We start from the raw sequence: 18,896 nt of genomic DNA, 5'->3' as shown, positions 1-18,896 counted from the left end.
ACAAAACACCCAAAAACTGAAGAAAAATACCATCGCGAGAAGCGAGACAACGACAAACAACCACTGTCACTTTTACTCTTACTTGTATACCAATTGTATTTACCTCTTATTTTATTTTGTTTATTTTATCTAATCTTTTATTTGTATTTACATACTTGCTGTCTTGTCTTTGTGCTGCTGAAAGACCAAATTTCCCCATTGGGGATCAATAAAGGATTATCATAAGTTATCTTAACTACAACAATACACACAAAACTACAACAATACACACAAAACAACTACAAACAGAAGGAATACAAGAGAAGCAAAACAAACTACTTACATAGTACCCTTAAAGGCACAGAAACAAGCTAGAAAGATACACAGAACAACTACCAAGACATATAAAATAACACAAACAGAAGCAAATCAACCACGAACATAGGAAAAATAACTACAAAGAAACATACAACAGCCTCAAAGACACACCAAACAAAAAAGCAGAGAAGCCATAAACTTATTTCAGTTTAGGTATTTTGCTCCTGTGAGATTTGTCAGCCTGTTGCTCGTATATTTAAACAGTATCACATGAGAGGGAGTGATGTCGTAGGTCGGTTGTAGGCACGAGGCCGCAGGCACGACCTCGACTGTGATATTGCTTTTATACAACAGTTATACAAGCGGCAATAGTGGTAAACAATCAACAACAGATCATTTTTTGTTCCACCAACTCCACTAGTTCCACCACTTAACTGAAACTGGACTTTTGTTGCCGAGCAACCCAAACATTCTCCTGCGCTCTGTGTCTACAGGTCATCAAAGATCAGCTGTTTTTATCATGTTCATTTATCTGTTTGTTTTAATTTATCATCAACCAGTGAAATAAGAGTCTGCTGTGTGATTCAGAGGTACCAGCTTGATTAATGTAGACATACACAGTCTGTAATGTTAATGAACAGTATTCAGAACACCGGGCTGAGGCGGAGTGATACACAAGGTGAAAAGTCCCGGTGATGTTGCACTCTGTATCGCCACTCATGGAATGCCTCTTGTCCAATCAGATTACTTGGTCAGAACTAACTGTTGTATAATACAAGTTACAAATATTAAGTGGCATAATTTTATTTTAGAGGATGTTTGTTTTGACACTTACGTATTACAAGGAATAATGCTAAAACAATATAACCATTACTGATATTCATTATGACTGAGATCCAGTCTTTAAACATTATGACTGATTTTACTAATGTGCCCCTTCTTTTTTAAAACAATGCCCCCCCCCCACGCAAAAGTTTCCAAACCCACCCCGTCACTTTAGTAGAGCAAACTACAGTTTAACAGACGAGTATCCAAAGAGGAGTCGAGCACTAGTTGTTCTCGTCGTGCTGATAAATACGGAGAAGCAGTCAAAGGGCTGCTGCTAATGCTTGAAGAGCAGCATTAATCCAACAATCGACCCGAGTACAGCCATTAGAATTGGTGTAACCACTTATTTTTCACATTCTGTGGAGCAATTATGAAATTTTAATGCGATGAAGCTCTAATTTTGAAAGTGTGTCGGTTTGCTTTTTCTTGAAAGTCGTCCCCTGCTGCGTGTGACCTTCTAGGTGTGATTTGATGCACAGCGTGGCGGTTAGCATGAAGACGTGGGCTGATTCATGGCCTGCATGCATAAATTAGCTTCTCTCTCTGCCTGTCAGCGTGTTTCTTCTTCCTTTCCGCAGGGTTAAACATACAGTAGTGGAACCTGACACTGTGCGCTGCAGAGAGTCTTGGTAAACAGTACTGGGCAGCAACCTCTCCAGGGGGACTGAGCGTGTTTGTGCGTGTGTGTGTGTGATTGTTCCACGGCAGCAGTTTGAAGAAGGTGCTGCTGCTGTGTTGACGTGGGTCACAGTGGCAGGGTGGAGGAGCTGGATGAGGAGCTGTTAACGGGGTCAGGGTCACTGACAGCAGAGGAGAAGCCACTGAGGACGGCGGTGACTCGAAGACTTTCCTTTGACAAACTGTGAATGTGACGTTGGCTCGTTGTTGTCTCGTCTCGTGTGATGTAAGGATGTTCCAAAAGAAATTTAGTGTTACAACAAAGAGGCGTTTTTCATTTGGAAGCTTTTTTTAACAAATATTTTATTTTAATTTTATATATCTGTATATCAGACCGCTGCAGCTCTGATCACAGACTCTGGAGGACCAACTTTAATCATCAACTAAACGTCAGCCAGTTTACTGTGGTGCAAAAGGGAAGCAAAGAAAACAGCTGAGAAAAAAGCAGGAGCTCTGAAAAGACACAGAAATCTGGATTGGTGAGAAATCAACTAAATTGAATCTCTTGGCTTTTAAGAGACACAAATCTTTTAGTGCTCGGTCACTCTGCTAAGTGATTAATCATTTGGGGAACAAGGGATGTTTCATTTTGTCATTTGGCTAACCATGTCAAGAACAAAAACTTTTGACCACTTTACATTCCCCTAAATCCGTGAAAAGGTGTTCAACCAAAAACAACTGAAATTATCTATAAAACTTGATTTTGTTGTAGTTATAAGAAGATTAGTTTGTACTTCATCCTCCTCCTTTTCGAACATGTTCTCTTTGCTTTGTGTTAAATTCATTGGATGTTGTTATGCATGTTTTAATGTTATTCTTGCTGCTTAACATGGGTGTTAATTGATTGCCCTCAGGCATGCCTCGACCCATTCTTCTGAGGATTTCCTTCTGCAAATGTAATTTTGTACTGCTGCTGTATGAAAACAGTTTGCCCCCACAAAAGGCTTCTCCAGTGGAACAACAAACAGAAGCATCCGGCCCGAGCCTCATCTTCAGCCATGGATACAGTTTAAAGGGGAAGTGGTGCCTCCTACTCACTCCATAAACACTGCATCACACCAGCAAAGTAGACTTTTTTAGGTCCAAGTTTTCATTGTTTCTATGTATGTGGATTAATATTTACATTTGGATGGATCAAATTATGATGCAGTGCAGGCCAGGACACAAGTACTAACAGTTGCAGCTTCAACAGCAGAGTGTCTCTAACATTTTTCTACCTTAGTCTCTGTTATTTCAAATGAGTGAAGGCTTTAAAAAAGATGTGTTGGTCTTTAACATTTTGGAAAAAGGCAATAAAGTTTAATTGGCATTGGGATATACTGCCTTCAAATGCAACATGTTTAACTGCTGTAAATTTGGGCATTTTAATATGGCGCTCTATGGGAGTTGACTCTCTTTTGGAGCAAGCCCCAAGTGGCCCTTCGAGGAACTGCAGTTTTTGGCACTTCTGCGTTGACCTTATTTCTCAGCCCTGGAGTTTGCTGCATGGTATGAACTAATGCATATTGACAATGAATACATAAAAAACAAGGTAAACGTCTTAACTGCTAGGTAAGAGTTCATGCACTACACTCAGGATTCTTAGGCCGGAGATATACTTGCTTTTTAACCTTGTGTTCGTGCACACAACTGGCTGAACGTAATTGTTCATATACTTGTCTATGCACTACGCATATTAGTTTGCAACTACCGTATGTGCGGGATGTAAACAACAGACATCGAGGAGGTTACAATTATGTTCTTTCTGAGATCACAGCAGAAGAAGTGACAGCTTCCTCCCCACAGTTTCCACTGTGCACGGACGTAACGGTCCCAGACTTGTTTCCATGTCGATTTCTAAATGAGAACTTATCTGTCTCCAGCTGTTTTGACGGGCATGTTTGTCTCTGTGCAGTGGCAATGACACATCGTACAGATGTGGACAATTGTGGACTTGATCTATTAGGTTGTCTGCAGAACTTTCTCCCATTGTTGTCCTGCTGCTGTGTTGACCCTCTCACATCCCCTCTGCCTCTACACTGCCCCTACCTTTCACGTGCAAACTGCATCTTGCGAGCATGTAGCATTTATTTTTGAGGACGTGCACAGCTGACGCTCCAAACAGACACAGGGAACACGTGGCAGCCATCATATGCACACGAATGCGTAGTTAAAGGCAAGAATATCTCCAGCCTTATGGTCATTGAAACAGCAAGACATTTTAAAATGTGTTATCCAGGCCTGGGGATGATCTGGACAAAGATGAACATGTCCACAGTGGATCATCTCACAATCAAAGAAGCCTTTTTGTACTGCAAGCGGTTTTTGGCAAACATTAAATGAGTCTCCCTACTGTGGTGAAATCTGGGATTAGAAAAAGGTTATTTGGCTGTTTAGGAAGGTGAGTTGAGTCCACAACAATGGAGCTAATTAAATCTGTTAAATCTGAACACAAGCAATGATGAAACAATCGTCACCTAATGGTAGTTATTTGTTGGGTAATTCATTACTCGTTCAGGAGGCAGAGAGAGGGCAGCGGAGGTGAGAGAACAGTATTCTCTCGCTCATTAAATGTGTTTATTGGTTAAATAAGGAGACTACAGACGGCCGCAACACCTTTTGTATTTCCCTCAATTATTCAGAGACTATTTGAACCAGAGCAACAACATTTTTAAATATTAAACTTACATCTGCCTGCTAATTATCCATACCATTTAGGGGTGATAACATACGACTTATTGCTCATAATATTAAATTTGATTGGAAGAAGTCAGATGTTGCAGTTGATCCCAACCCAGGGGACAGTTGCACCATATATCAAAATACATTAAATTTCACTAATATACTTTTGCTTTGTGTCTCAATATGAATATTCAATAAAAATATTTTGATTTATCTATGCAATAATAATGTAGTATGGTTTATGGTATGATTTTGTTTGTTTATAGAACATAGGCCTATAGTCAATGTACAGATGCCTTTCAATCCTTCTATATTTCAGTGTTTTTTTTAATATTAATTCAGTATATACGTTACATCCTATCACCAATGGCAGAACATCATGTGTTAGCTTAACTGACTTAATTCTCATTAAATTTTAATATACAGTATGACACAGATACGACTCATAAAATTAAATTTAAATCTCCAAAACAAGCTTTTTAAATAAATGCAGCAGCAATTGTTTATGGCGTCTTTTTTCTTCCCGTTGGCAGGTCTAACTGAGCATGTGCAGTATGAGTACCATCTATTAAGCAAGTTGCTGATTGAAGGAGTAAGACTTGTTGCAACTGTCCTTTCTTGGGATAAAATGCCCATAAAATGAATAATGACTGTTCAAATCCTGGTAGAATGCGGCGGTACCAAACAGGAAGTACCATTTGTTTATCATCTGCATTAAGAAATGAAAGAAAAATTTACATAAATAAAGATTTCCACTTCAAATTTGTTCCTACACATTTGACCCCAAACCAGCTTATCATGTTGAAACCAAACCTGTGCCCTCGCACATAGTTCTTCTCCCCTTTTGAAACCTCATTTGACCTACCACCAAACACAACACAGACTGAAGCGTGACATCATACCCACCTCTTCACTTTACACCAGTATCTAACAGAGATGTTACGGTCTCCACCCACTAAACGTCACATCTCTGCTCAGCTGTCAAAGAAAATTACGCCTGTGTTTCACTCATGTGGTTTCACTTTATTGGGTCTTGGACGGGCAGCAAACTCGCGATTACGACAGCACATGAAGGCAGCATTTGCTCCCGGGACTCACTGAGGGCGCAGGTGAAAAAAAAAGACCGCAAATTATTCAGGTTCAGCCCTGCGCAGTAGTTTTTGGATTAACTTTTACTTACTTAACTTAACTTTAAGGAGATTCAGCAGAGTTTTTGACATTTAGTTTTTTTTAATTCAGTTTTGAGTGGCCCGGTGTCATACATGGCTCCCTGGGCTGTCTGGCTCCTGGTCGCGCTGTCCGGTGTCCTGTGCACGCGCTCCTGCTGGGCTTTTACCTGTCCGACCATCTGCCGCTGCAGCAACGACACCTTTCAGTGCAGCAGAGACACTCAGCTGGCCGCTCGGGCAGCAGCTACATCCGTGCCGCGACTGTAAGTTACTGAACTTGTGTTGGTAGTTAAGTGTTAAACCCCTGTGACAGACTACTCCTGAGGGTCTTACACTCAACTTAAGCTACTTTATGGACGTGTTCGTACTTGTGTGATTCTCTCTTACTTACTTTGTCATTTAATTTTCCTTACTGTAAAACTTAGTATATTATTATTTATCATAAATGTAACTTGAAAGCTAACCTGAAGAGACATTGTTATATTTTACTATGTAAGTTACTTTTATTTTAACCCTACAAACATGTAATTATCTTGACTTTGAATGATACAGGCGGCTCACTCAACTACGCTTTAAAGAAGTCCCCACTCATGCCTTCAAGGAGCTCATCAACATTACTATAATGTAAGTAACTTGATCATTGCTGTATGTTTTTGTTTGTTTGAAATATGTATTGTGAGTGGACTAAAGTGACATTAAAGCTGGGTTAACCTATAAAAGGAAACACTTCTAATGCTGAAAGACACCTCGGCCTCAGCCTGCATGCACGTTATTTCATTAGTGCAGTAAAATGTGCAATGTTCCCAGACAGTATTTTGACATTAAACTTGACCTGAAATACCGCTGACTGACTGTAAATATAAACTTACGATATTTATTTGTTATATATTCTTTACTTTTGGTAAACTTGCAACAAATCCACTGTAAGATTAAGATGAAAAAGATTTATTGATTCCCAGAGGGGAAATTTGGGTGTTGCAGCGCAAAGAAAAAAGAGCAAGTAGTAAATAGAAATAAAAATAAGACATGTATATACCTTTCTCTAAAGGCCATTGGCAAATTATTTCTAAACACAGTTAAAATATACTTTCCTCATTGCCCCACCCTATGTTCAGTGCATATAGAGCATTGACAGTAATGTCATTCTGCACAAGACAAAACTAAAAACAGTTTAGTTATTATATACAAGTGTTGAATGTTGCATGTGTGGAAGCACCTGTAAGTGTCCCTACAGGACGTGACCACACATCCATCCATCTGACATTTAACTATCCAATCCAGAAGTCTGGAAATAGGAACAATTTAATACCTTAAAATAGTAAATAAAACGTTTGAATATAACACAGTGTGGTGTATGTACTTACACTGTATGCTCATGTATGAGGAGTGTATTTGCCGCTATTTTCAGAGTCGTCTGTTAAATCGTTAGACACCAAATATCTCTCTGTGGTAATAAAAACAACACTGTCGGTTAAACTTCGACGTGATAAAGATTGTACAAAATGTGTTACATCTAGTCATCATGGTATATGAAACACAATTTTAAGACTCTAATGACCCCATGAACTCTGGCAAATATATCTCTCACATCAGCTGTTTACTCGATGCTTGTATGTTTACGAGGTGCACTTAAAGCAACAGCGGAAAAGGTGCGAAATTGGTTTTGGACTCTTCGTTATTTCGAACATAATTACATTTCACTTCAATGTCTTTCTCTCAAGTTTACTTCCTACACTATGATCAAGGACAACACTAACTTAGTGAATGGTTTTAATTGCGTGCACTCTGTCAATTTATGTGTTAAAGTTTGTTTAGTACTTTGTTTACAGTTAAGTGTTTAAAATCGCATTTTGTTCCCCTACTGCAGTACACTTTATTTACTATAAGTAACCTTTAGGTATTGTTCCAGTAAGTCCATCATGGTAGGTGTGGATGTTATGTATGCTTTTAATTCAGATAAGTAGGTTAAAGATGAATGTAAGGAAGAAATTATGTATATTCGTTGTTAAACATGACATATTTAGAAGGAAAAAGGCTATAAAAGATGCACACTGCTGTAAAACTGTGAAATACCAGACCAGACTTATCGACAGCCGATTGTAATGAGCTGTTTGTTGGATCAGATGGCTATCAGGAAAACAAATTCAGCTAAATCAGATTACAACGGAGTGAAATATCTTCCCTAATAAGGTCTCATCTTTATAGTGTTAACAGCTACTAAATACACTGTCCTGAAGCACTTACATCCCCCTGAATGGGCTGCACTGTTTAATTAATACATCACTGCAGATAACGACTTTTAGCTTGTGGTGAAATCTTCTCCAAATTGGCTTTTTGTTGTTTGACTTTGCTCTCAGCTCCTCAGGGACACGTCTTATCAGTCTCAGATACTTCCAGATAAAACGCGTTGGAAGTTTAAAAGAGGTTACAGTCCTGAAGCTGGGATGCTGTGGAGCAAGTAGGCCAATAAAACCTGTGTCAAGGTGGAGTGACACGAGGAGCTCGCTGGTGACGCAAGCTGCAAATCAGTCCGCGAAGAAGAACGCTTTTTACAGGCTGCAGTTATGTAACTGTATATTATGCCATTAGAGGAGGGGATGGAAGGATGAATGTAAGCAGTTGGAGTCATTTGATTGTTCCTGTGTGAAGAAGAGACTCAAGAAAAGTGTCGGCAGATTACAGAAGAGTGGCAGATTACAAAAAGGAAAAGAGGAAGTTGCCATGCCTCCATCAGAAAACAAAGTGTTCAAGGACGTGTAAAGAAGTCTTGTTGACTTTGTGTCTGAAGGTCTTTGTTTAGTCCTCCTTTTTAAACATCTTCACTTCGTCTTCCTGGCCCACATGCATCCTTGATGTATGTTTGGAGCTTTTCCCAACATGAGGTGAAGCATGTGTGTGTGTAGCGCCCTAGAAGTGTGAGTAGTTTAATATTCCCCCATGTTTTCATCCCAGTATCAATCAACTCTGTCCTATTTCCAAAAGAAGTGCGTTGAAAAGTAAAACTTGTGAAATCCATAACTTGTGTCGCTCTAAAAGCCTATTTTGCTTATTTTCAGCTGGAGTTTAGTTCGGGCTGTTTCCTGAGATTTTTGGTGACAAAAGTTGGAGCTGGAGGGACTTTAGATTTGTAATGAAATAGAACGAGCTAACACTCCACCACCATCATTTAGCAGTGCATTCATAGCTGTGAGAACAAATAGGAGCATCCACATGATATGGACTGCAAGACATTTTGTAACTTAACACTCAGTGAACAAAAGAAGTTATAATCTCGAAGATCTCAGTTTTGTTCTCTTTGGCGGCACCTATGGCGAAAAACATTAATTGCAGGAGCACACTTCACAGATATTCAGACTTTTATATTATATATATTTTATATTCTTTTCTTTGTTTGTTCAGCCATAGTAGATTACTGTTTACTCGCAACACTTGCAGAGAGCGGAAAAGCAGCCGCTTAGCTCCGCCTACCCTCTCTGGCAGACCAACCACTGCTGGCTGATGGAAAACACGTCACTAACTGGGCGCAGCTTGTGATTTTTTCCACGAAAGTCGCCACAGACACCCAGTCTGTAATACTGCAAATGCAAATGCTTTCATCAGAGGGCCATAGGCTCAATCACCATTGTGTTACCTCATTCGGTGATAGAGACTTAACAGACATTTATTTAAATGAACATCTTCTGGATTATTACTTTAATATTTCCCATTGCATGCAGAGCTTCTGCTTCTCTTCTTATTCAAATTAAGACGACTCAAACGTACTGTTCAGGGCTGCACTACACTGATTGTCACATGCACTCATGTTTTGTTCAGAGCCAGGCAGATGTCAATAAAAATGTGATCAGACCGCACAGATTTGGTGGAAACAGAAAAAATTAACTGTTATTTAAGCAAGTTTTTTGTCGTAGCTACGAATGCTTATTTCCACTAACATTTCTGTGGATGCTAAATGAGACTCGACTATGTTGGATGCAGTTTTACTTTTTCAAGCCACATTTTTCAGAGAGTTGAATATTTGTTGTAATAAATCCAATATTTACTAGTTTAATCTGAGACATTTCAAGATTTAATTCGTTTGCACACTGTTGTTAATCTGTTGACTGATGTGGAGCCATTTCTTTGTTCCACAGTGAGATTTCCCAGAGCGACTGCATCACACAGATACAGAGACATGCCTTCCTTTCCCTCCGCAGCCTGGCTCAAATGTAAGTGACACTTTACCTTCCACCACACGTCAAACTCAGCCTGCAACATGAAAGCAATTATTCGTTTGAAAAGCTGGTATGTGTTTTGCATTTCATTTAAGCTTCACAGGATTAGCCTCTCAATTACAAAGCGGCGTGTTTAATCCTTGACTTTCACAGCGGCTGATGTACCAATGAGCTGTTCTGTGTTTGTTTGTTGACAGCTACTGAAAACAATATTGTAATTACTGATACATTCCCTCATTTTTATCCCCGCAGTTTGGTGCAGAATATCAACAGTCTGAGGGTTATTGAAAAAGGGGCCTTCACCGACCTGCCCAGGCTGGAATACTTGTAAGTTACTCTGTTTTGCATGAAATTTGTCATCATCATCTGCTGCACTTATTTCAAAGTAAAATGGTGAACATATTTTACCTGCCAAATAACAGCATGTTAGCACTGTCATGATAAGCATGCAAGCATGCGTACAGGATGGTCAATGATTAAGTCCTGAGAATATTAGAGCATGGATGACTTTCTAAATCTTGGTGATAAAAATCCTGATCTGTTGCTGGATTTTCCAAAATTTCTGCATAAGATCTGATTCAACTGGATAACTGGTTGAGGGACTGTGCAGTATTGCTGGAGAAGTTTGGGGGGCAGAGCAGTAAGAGACCTATTTTGTTTTTGTTTTATTCCAGAAAAATATTAGCCAGGCTTTCAGCAAGGTTAATTGGTCCAGTCTGGTTAATGGGTTGGATGGAGATGTACAGCTGGGTGTCATCAGCGTAACATTGAAAGTAGTTATTGTGGTTCTGAATAATTTGCCTCGCGGAAGCAAATAGATGGAAAACAATAGGGGACCAAGGACTGTGCCTTGAGGAACCCCGCATGAGAGACGTTGGGGGTTGAGGTCTAATTGTCAACAGTGACAGAGAAGATCCCAAAAATGATACAAGAGCGGAACCAGTCGAGAGCCATACCTTAAAGGCCCATCCAGTTTGGGCCACTGAGATCTAGTTGATGTGTACAGTTGAAATGCTGTATGTATGCGGCATTGCTCCACATTGAAAGCTTCCTTGTAATACAGTTGGTGAGTCAGAATAAGTCATGACACAATATGTTTGATACTGTAGGACTGTGTCAAAAAAGAAATTGGATGAACGTTGTAATACAGCGAGGGAAACATGGATGATATGAAGTTCAAGGGACAAACTAGCCAGTGAAGTCATCAGGGTTATCTTGGGTTAGCCTTATCACTTCAAGTATTTGACGCAAAATTCTGTGACTGCAAAAAACAGGCAGGGAGGGTCTACTGAAACATGCTATTGAGTTGCATCATTGGAATTGTAGGATTGTGTATTTTGAAGCTTCACCTGTATTAGCTATAAAAGTGAGGACATCTCGGACCCTGCTTTCTTTGTTATCTTTTCTTGCACGATAGAAACGCACAACGAAGCAGGTCACGTGTCTTTTTGGACGAAATGCCTACTCTGCATTCATTTTATTGTGCCAACCTCTTGCTGTCACCTTCAAACAAGAGTCTGAGGCTTTAGAGTTTATTTTGTTGACTTATATATTTTTGGAGAAAAAAAGTCAATCTGAAGATAACTTTTATGTATGTCGCACCAATTGCTTTAAGTTGAATTCAAAGAAATCAAAGAGCAGCAGATTAATATTCTCCAGAGCTGGCTCCTAAAATTTCTCCTACCCACTAAGATTCTGACATTTTGTTTGAAGATTTGAGCTAATCTGCTTACGATCATCTGTCTCTGCAGGAGCATCTCTAACACAGGGCTGATACACTTCCCCGACTTCACAACAATCTCTTCCCTGGTGCCAAATATTATCCTGTAAGTAATCGCATCTGAAAAAAGCGGGTTTCTATACGGGATTAGGGTCTTTCTGCACGTTGCAAACCCGCATTTTGATGGTGGTGTGGAGCCCAAGTTGTTTATTTATGAGCCCACTTTCACTTTTATCTATCAATGTCACGATGCCACCAACCCTGCCGCAAATCCTCCAACTGGGTCACAGTTCATCAAAGAGCTCTTTTTATGTGAATATGCATAATTTTTTTCTAACTGATAAATTAGCCAAACAGCCCGAGTGAATGTTATCTCCTCTGTGTGCAGAGAAATGGCAGAAAACATGAGGATCGACGTCATTCCTGCCAATTCTTTCCAGGGCATCACAGAGGAATATGTTGACATGTGAGTACAGGAGCCAAATTCTCTCTCTTCCCTCATTATCTGACCCAGGGGCAACATTTTGTCGCCATTTGCTAAGAATGTGTTTTGATGTGTCTCAATATGCTTATGTAATTGGATGTTCAGTTCTCTGACCTTGGTGATAAGTTTTTTTGACAGCAAAATACAATTTACAACTTCGTGTCCTTGACAGGAACCTGGTTAGAAACGGCTTCAAAGAAATAAAATCTCATGCTTTCAACGGAACCAAGCTCAACACACTGTAAGTGTTTTAAAACAAGATTTTCCCCTCATGTTACGCTTACAACAACAACACAACAGGCTGATACTGTACCAACACAACAGGCTGATACTGTACCAACACAACAGGCTGATACAGTACGTTGCTGTTAAGTATTCTGCGAAGGTTTAAGGCCTTTCTTTTTCTAATCATAAAAACTCAGTGTACCGGTAAACAAGAGTTATGTAAGACTAAACAAGATTGGATGCCCTGTTGTTTTCTGGCTGTGCCCCGTACTGCTGGATGTCGATGGGGACGAGATATGTGCAGACACCGAGCAGTCTAAAAATAATGCTCGTCTTCTTTGGTGTCAAGTTAGGAAAATGAAAAGTAGATGAAAAATGGTTGGGGGCATTGTTGGCTATTAATGTGTCATCTTAAATTTCCTTTCATATTGCGTGTTAACTGCAGCACTACAGTTTGGATTGAAGGTCGCTTTTGTTATAGCATCTTTTTATGTCTTTGTAGGATTTTAAGAGACAACAGGTGTCTCAGTGACATCCAGGAGGATGCTTTTGAAGGAGCCGTCGGTCCAAGTTTTCTGTAAGTAGCAGTAATTAAAGCTTTATAACAACTTCAAAATCTGTGATTGAGAAAGTATTTAGATTCTGCAGCTCACATGACGACATGTTGGTGAAAAAGTTTTGCTGCTGGACCTTCCCCTGAGATCTACAGAGCATTAATATGTCTTAAGCTCAGTGTTTTAGTTCACAAGCCACAACTTTACTGTTTGGGTTCACTCTGACTGTTCTGAGTGTTGTTTTTGGCAGTAGCACACAGCTGTTGCTCTTAAAAATGACTGACAGACAGAAGCTGGGTTTACATGAAGCCTAATATTCCGATTGTAATCGATTGAAAAGCCCCACTGAAACAAAAATTATCCATAAAACACCTCAATCAGAATAATTTGCAAAGGGGTGGCTCAAACCCTTTCTTAAACCAATCAAATGAAAAATTGTACCATGTAAACAATTTGACCCAAAGCGTTCTTCTGCTCATGCCCTCCATCGTGACGTAAATGTGTGGTGATGTACTTTTCACAAGATGGCCACATCCAAGTTAAACTGGGAACCTTTGAGAGCATCTTCTTAATTCAAACATTAAGAGACAGCTAGATATTGCTGACACGTTGGCAGCTGACCGCTATGTTGACGGCTGATATGTTGGTGTCACACTGTTGCTTGCTTAACGGCAACACAACAACGGCAACTACTGCGCTGAACAGATGATAGATCTCCATCTTGAGCCAATATAAAACGCGCGGCTCTGAATGAATAATGTGCACACGGTTGTACCGATTGAATGTGCATGTAAACACCAGATTGTAATGGATCCCAGCGCATGGAAACAGTCGACCTAAAATCTTAAATTTGAAAGATTTCAATCAGAATGACAAAAAAGTGTGCATGTAAATCCTGCTAGAGTTAGAATCGGCAGCATTTTGCAGGTAAAGACTCCTAATTTAATTTAGTAGACCTACATTCAACAGGCCAGAAACATGACTGCAAATAAATACTAATGTTGCTGTATGTGTAAAAACTTCAAAAGGTGATTATATCAAAGGTTGTGTTTACTACCTGTTCAGGCTGCCTCAAAGTGGACAGAAATTATTCATGTTAACAGCAAAATGTACTTGAAGTATCAAAGTTAAAGTACTAATCATGCAGAATAGCCCCTATTTTATAAACTGAATATATGATTCAGTGTAAAAGTTTCATCTGGATAGTAAATGGAAACTTTGTCTTTCAAATAAAAGTAGTGGTGTAATAAGTACAACCTTCCTGTGAAACGAGGTATAAGAAAACACACCTGCGTAAAGAACGTGTGCCTGAAAACGTATGTATTTAGTGACTTTGTCCCTGAGGAGTTTGTGACAGACACAAGGACTGAATCTAAAAACAGCAAATATAAGATTGTGTCAAAGTCAAATATGATTTGGGCCAATCATACATTCCTTATCTTTTGTTGTTTAGATCAACAGCATTAAGGCGGCCATATTTGAACTGGGTCAGTGAAGCCAGATTAATATTCATAACAATGTTTATCATTGTATTGTATAAACATGAGGGCGGTGACAGCCTGTCTGTGTAAACAACCAACAAGGCAGACGGGACCGCTGAATACTGATTATGAGCAAATAGCCCAGACTGCAGAGCACACAGCTTACAAGGTCTCTGATTGCCAGCAGCCCGGCGCCGCAGATATGAAATTTCTTCTTATCTTAGCTATGAATTAGCGTCTGTGATATTCACTGACACGCAGGAAATGCCAAAGGTCTTCCTTTTGCTCATGCAGGGTCCAGTGTGGTACCTCTGGGTATTTTTAGATCTGATGAATGTCAGGCTCAAAGTAATCCAATCAGACGGAGCAAAGTGGACCCTAAATGTTTAGTTCTGCTTTGGATAAAATGTTTTCAGTGTTCGGTAAATGTCAATGAAAACAACCTGTGATGAAGCATTTTCATTGTGAATGAGCATCACCTTCGAAAAACGTCTTGATTTACTCGTTGCCTCGATGAATATTGCAAATGAGGGCTCGGCTGCAGAAGTTACTCGTTAAACACCTTTGGGAGATTCAGCAGATTTAGCTGAAACAATGTTTCCTTCCAGCATCAACAAAACAACAAACGATGGGTCATCTTGTGGGAAAGACAGGACACAGCTTACTACAGTGTACTACAAAGCAAGTTCGACAAACCCAGGCTCTCTTTGCTGCAGCTGGCTCAACAAAACTTCAACCCAAGTTGAATTAACGGGTACCACAAAGTTGATCAACTTTCTGTCTGGCTTTCCTCCTCTGGCTCTGTGCTCATCCACATAAAAGGAACGATCACATGCCACCTTCTTTGGTGAGGTTCTTATAACAGAAAGCAATGAAGCGTATAAATTAGTTATTACAGTGAAAAACCAAACCTGCTGCTGCAAATAAGACGAGAGGAAAACTGCAGATCACTTTCATGTTGATTTGTAAATGTATTTTACCACCTGATGCACACCTGGTGCCTCACGTTTATTTCTAACATGACAACTGCATATTTTACAGCTTTTAAACTTTAAAAATGATGTAAAACTAATTTACTGATTAAATATAATCTGTGATAAAAACCAACAGACCAATCAATTTTCTACTCTTGCAGAGTAAAAGGGACTTGGCAGGAAATTTGGACCATGCATAAAAATGTGTTCTAGAGTGGTCTGTAGCTCTGCCTTCATCATTATTTAAATGCATGCATTATCGCCTGTGTGAAAATCAATGCGCCGATATCACCTGAAGCAAACAGGACACAGTGAGAGGGGAAGACTGGAGGGGGGTCTGTCATGTGATGCTACAGTTTGTACAACTAAAACTGCACGGCTTCCTTCTTTAGCATTACGGACGTCACATTACAGTTGAACAAATTTAAATTTATAGGGTATTCCCTCAGCTAAGAATCTACACTGCTCATAGAGAATAATGTTAGCAAAACAATTAGAGCGGGTGGTGCGTTCCAGCCACAAACTCTCAACATAACTTCTCCTGGAGCGGGTTAGGTGTGCAGCGTGAACCCATTACTCTCACTTTGTTGTAAACCCCTCAGAGTTGTTGGAGCTGCTTGTTGGAGTCCGATCCCTTGTTAAACACTGTTGTTATTTCACTAATCTTCACTGAAATGTCACTTTACCTTCTTTGTGTGTGTTTCAGGGATGTTTCCTCCACCGCTCTGAGCTCCCTCCCCCCGAAAGGCTTGAGGCAGGTGAGGTTTCTGAAAGCCAGCTCTGCCTTCGCTCTGAAGACCCTCCCTCCGCTGGACAGCCTGGCAGACCTGCTGGAGGCCGAGCTCACGTACCCGAGCCACTGCTGTGCCTTCCACACATGGCGGCGGAAACAAAGGTAACCGACCAGCGCTCCCGGAGATGGAACTAATCCATTCACATCTGCATAAAGAACAAATGCTCTGCCCACTGAATACAGATCACCAGCAGTTTGGTAATTAGCGGTTGTTTTTATTGGCATTGTGTGTGGGGGCTAACCTTTTCCTTTCTTGTGTTTTAAAGGGAAAGTGCCTTAAAGAACTTCACAAAGTTATGTGACTTCATCCAAACTGAAATGTAAGTAACTTCGCTGCAGGATAAGGAGGGGGGACTGAAAGGTACACACTTTGTCCCAATAAACCTCAAACTATTTTAACATTTAAACTAAAAGTGCAAAGATTTGAGATGTTCTACAGCACCTTTTCTCATGCAAACATCAATCCTGTTGGCGTCTAGCTCATGATTTGTGTCCTATGACTTGTGTCTCACACAAAATCCATCTTTAATGTGAATATTTGATATTTTTAAATCCATTTCTGGGACGAGAAAAAGTTAAACAGCCTAAAATATAATAATACTCCTTAGCAAGAAAACTAAAACACTACCCTCCTCCTTGTCTGACTCCCCCACAGACTCCCGTCTCTTCGGTAGACAGTTTTCTCTGATTAATTGCATTGAGATTTTATGGTAATCTTAACATTCTGTGTATTCTTCAGAGAGCCCACTGCAGATGGCATGAATCTTCTGGATGACATCAACTTTCAGTATCCAGACCTGGAATTTAATTGTCTCAACAACCCATTCGTCAAGTGCACCCCAAAGCCGGATGCCTTTAACCCCTGTGAGGACCTGCTGGGCTTCCCCTTCCTGCGCTGCCTCACCTGGATAATCACTGTTTTTGCCGTCGCTGGTAACCTGGCTGTTCTGATTATGCTGCTAATTAGCCACCATAAGCTAACCATCTCCAGATTCCTCATGTGCAACCTGGCCTTCGCTGACCTCTGCATGGGGCTCTACCTGATGCTCATCGCCTTCATGGACCGGCACTCACGTCACGAGTACTACAACCACGCCACAGACTGGCAGACCGGGCCCGGGTGTGGCATAGCAGGGTTTTTGACTGTGTTTTCCAGCGAGCTGTCAGTGTACACACTGACTGTGATCAGCCTTGAACGCTGGCACACGATCACCAATGCAATGCACGTCAACAAGAGGTTGCGGATGCACCACGTGGCGGCCATGATGGGGGCCGGCTGGGGCTTCTCTCTGCTGGTCGCCCTGCTCCCGCTGATGGGGGTCAGCAGTTACAGCAAAGTGAGCATCTGCCTGCCCATGGACATCGACACGCTGGGCTCTCAGGTGTACGTGGTGGCTGTGCTCATTCTCAACGTCGCTGCTTTCCTGGTGGTCTGTTTCTGTTACGTATGCATCTATCTGAGCATTCGCAACCCGGAGCACTCCACCCGTCACGGAGACGCCAAGATCGCCAAGCGCATGGCTGTGCTCATTTTCACCGACTTTGTGTGCATGGCGCCAATCTCCTTCTTCGCCATCTCTGCAGCCCTGCGTATGCCCCTCATAACCGTGTCTCACTCCAAGATCCTGCTCATCCTTTTTTATCCCATCAACTCCCTCTGCAACCCTTTCTTGTACACTCTCTTCACCCGGGCTTTCAGGAAGGATGTGTGCAAGCTGTTAAGTCGCTGCGGCTGCTGCCACGCCAACGCTGACTTCTACAGGTCACAGACTCTGGCTTCACACCTGAACTCAACCCACAAGATGCCCGCAAGGAAACCTCACTCACTTGGCTTCTATGCCTATCACATTAAAATGAAGGGCTGCTTTCTAAACAAGGGAACAACATGACCGTCAACAGGGAGAATTTTATTGTGAACTAAAAGGCAGAATCTGCTGTCTCGCTAAGTATGAAGCATTTCTTCAAAATTTAGGTCAGGGTGAAGATTTCTCAGTCTCTCTCAGACACGATTTGAACAAAGGTGAGAATTTCATCAGTCAGGATCAAGAGGCCTCAAATTGGAGCTGCTGCAGCCTCCATTTGTGCACAGACATTGTGGTACAAAGAAGCAGAAGAATGGAGAACAAATGAAAGAGATGGGTTAACCTGCAAAGCTACCCTGAGCCAGCTGCACTTGTGTCAGATATTGTTACGAGTCAGTAGAAATTATGTATTTTTTGTCCTGATTTGGACTTTGAATCATAGACTGTATACGAGTAGCGGACACTGTGACGTCACCCACTGGGTTGTAAACACCCTGTTTGAAGCCTCGAGATTAGAGCTTCAGCTGGCGCCATCTTGTTTTTGTGTACCAGAAATGACCATATTTGGACCACAGGGTAGATACGCTGCGCTAAGTCTCTATCCTGGTTGAGAAGTCACTGTGGTTGCAAAATGTCCCCAGGAAGTCTCGCCCTGAAGCATCGCCTGCTTCATGAGGCGCATGTGTAATGTGAGTAGTAGGCTCATTGTCTTGGTTTCACACAATCAGACTTCTTTTTGCAGCCATTGGAGTCGCCCCCTGCTGGTCATTACAAGGAGGGAAAGTTGGCTTCCCTTTCCAAACTGGAGGCTGCACCCACTTGTTAAATTGTTAAAATACAATGAAGTGAATGTGATCAAATATAAGTCTTTGTTTTAGCTTATAAGAGATTAGCTTTAATGGCCAACATAAGGTTGTTTTACTCGGCAGACATCAAGACTGGGAGACTTGAAGCCACAGAGTCTCAGTTACAGGTGAGACCTGGTCTACAAGAAATACTGCTGCTGTTAAAATTGTCCT

At 41.0% G+C, this 18,896-nt stretch overlaps 1 protein-coding gene across 1 annotated transcript; it reads left to right on the top strand.

The window, feature by feature from the left end:
* Window positions 1–5,708: 5,708 nt before the first annotated feature.
* On the top strand, window positions 5,709–17,964 carry LOC138588157 (lutropin-choriogonadotropic hormone receptor-like). The gene is made up of 11 exons (XM_069658060.1): window positions 5,709–5,896; window positions 6,186–6,257; window positions 9,764–9,838; window positions 10,097–10,171; window positions 11,596–11,670; window positions 11,953–12,030; window positions 12,221–12,289; window positions 12,776–12,850; window positions 15,989–16,177; window positions 16,342–16,395; window positions 16,815–17,964. The coding sequence occupies exons 1-11, from the start codon at window positions 5,727–5,729 to the stop codon at window positions 17,962–17,964; spliced, it is 2,082 nt and encodes a 693-aa protein (XP_069514161.1). The 5' UTR covers window positions 5,709–5,726.
* Window positions 17,965–18,896: the final 932 nt, after the last annotated feature.

The sequence above is a fragment of the Semicossyphus pulcher genome, unplaced genomic scaffold (assembly GCF_022749685.1).
Source record: "Semicossyphus pulcher isolate SPU_LCO1_2020_fin unplaced genomic scaffold, fSemPul1.0.p SCAF_12, whole genome shotgun sequence".
NCBI classification, from domain to species: Eukaryota; Metazoa; Chordata; class Actinopteri; order Labriformes; family Labridae; genus Semicossyphus; species Semicossyphus pulcher.
Note: the sequence above shows the minus strand (reverse complement) of the source record. Positions and strands in the feature narration are given on the sequence as shown.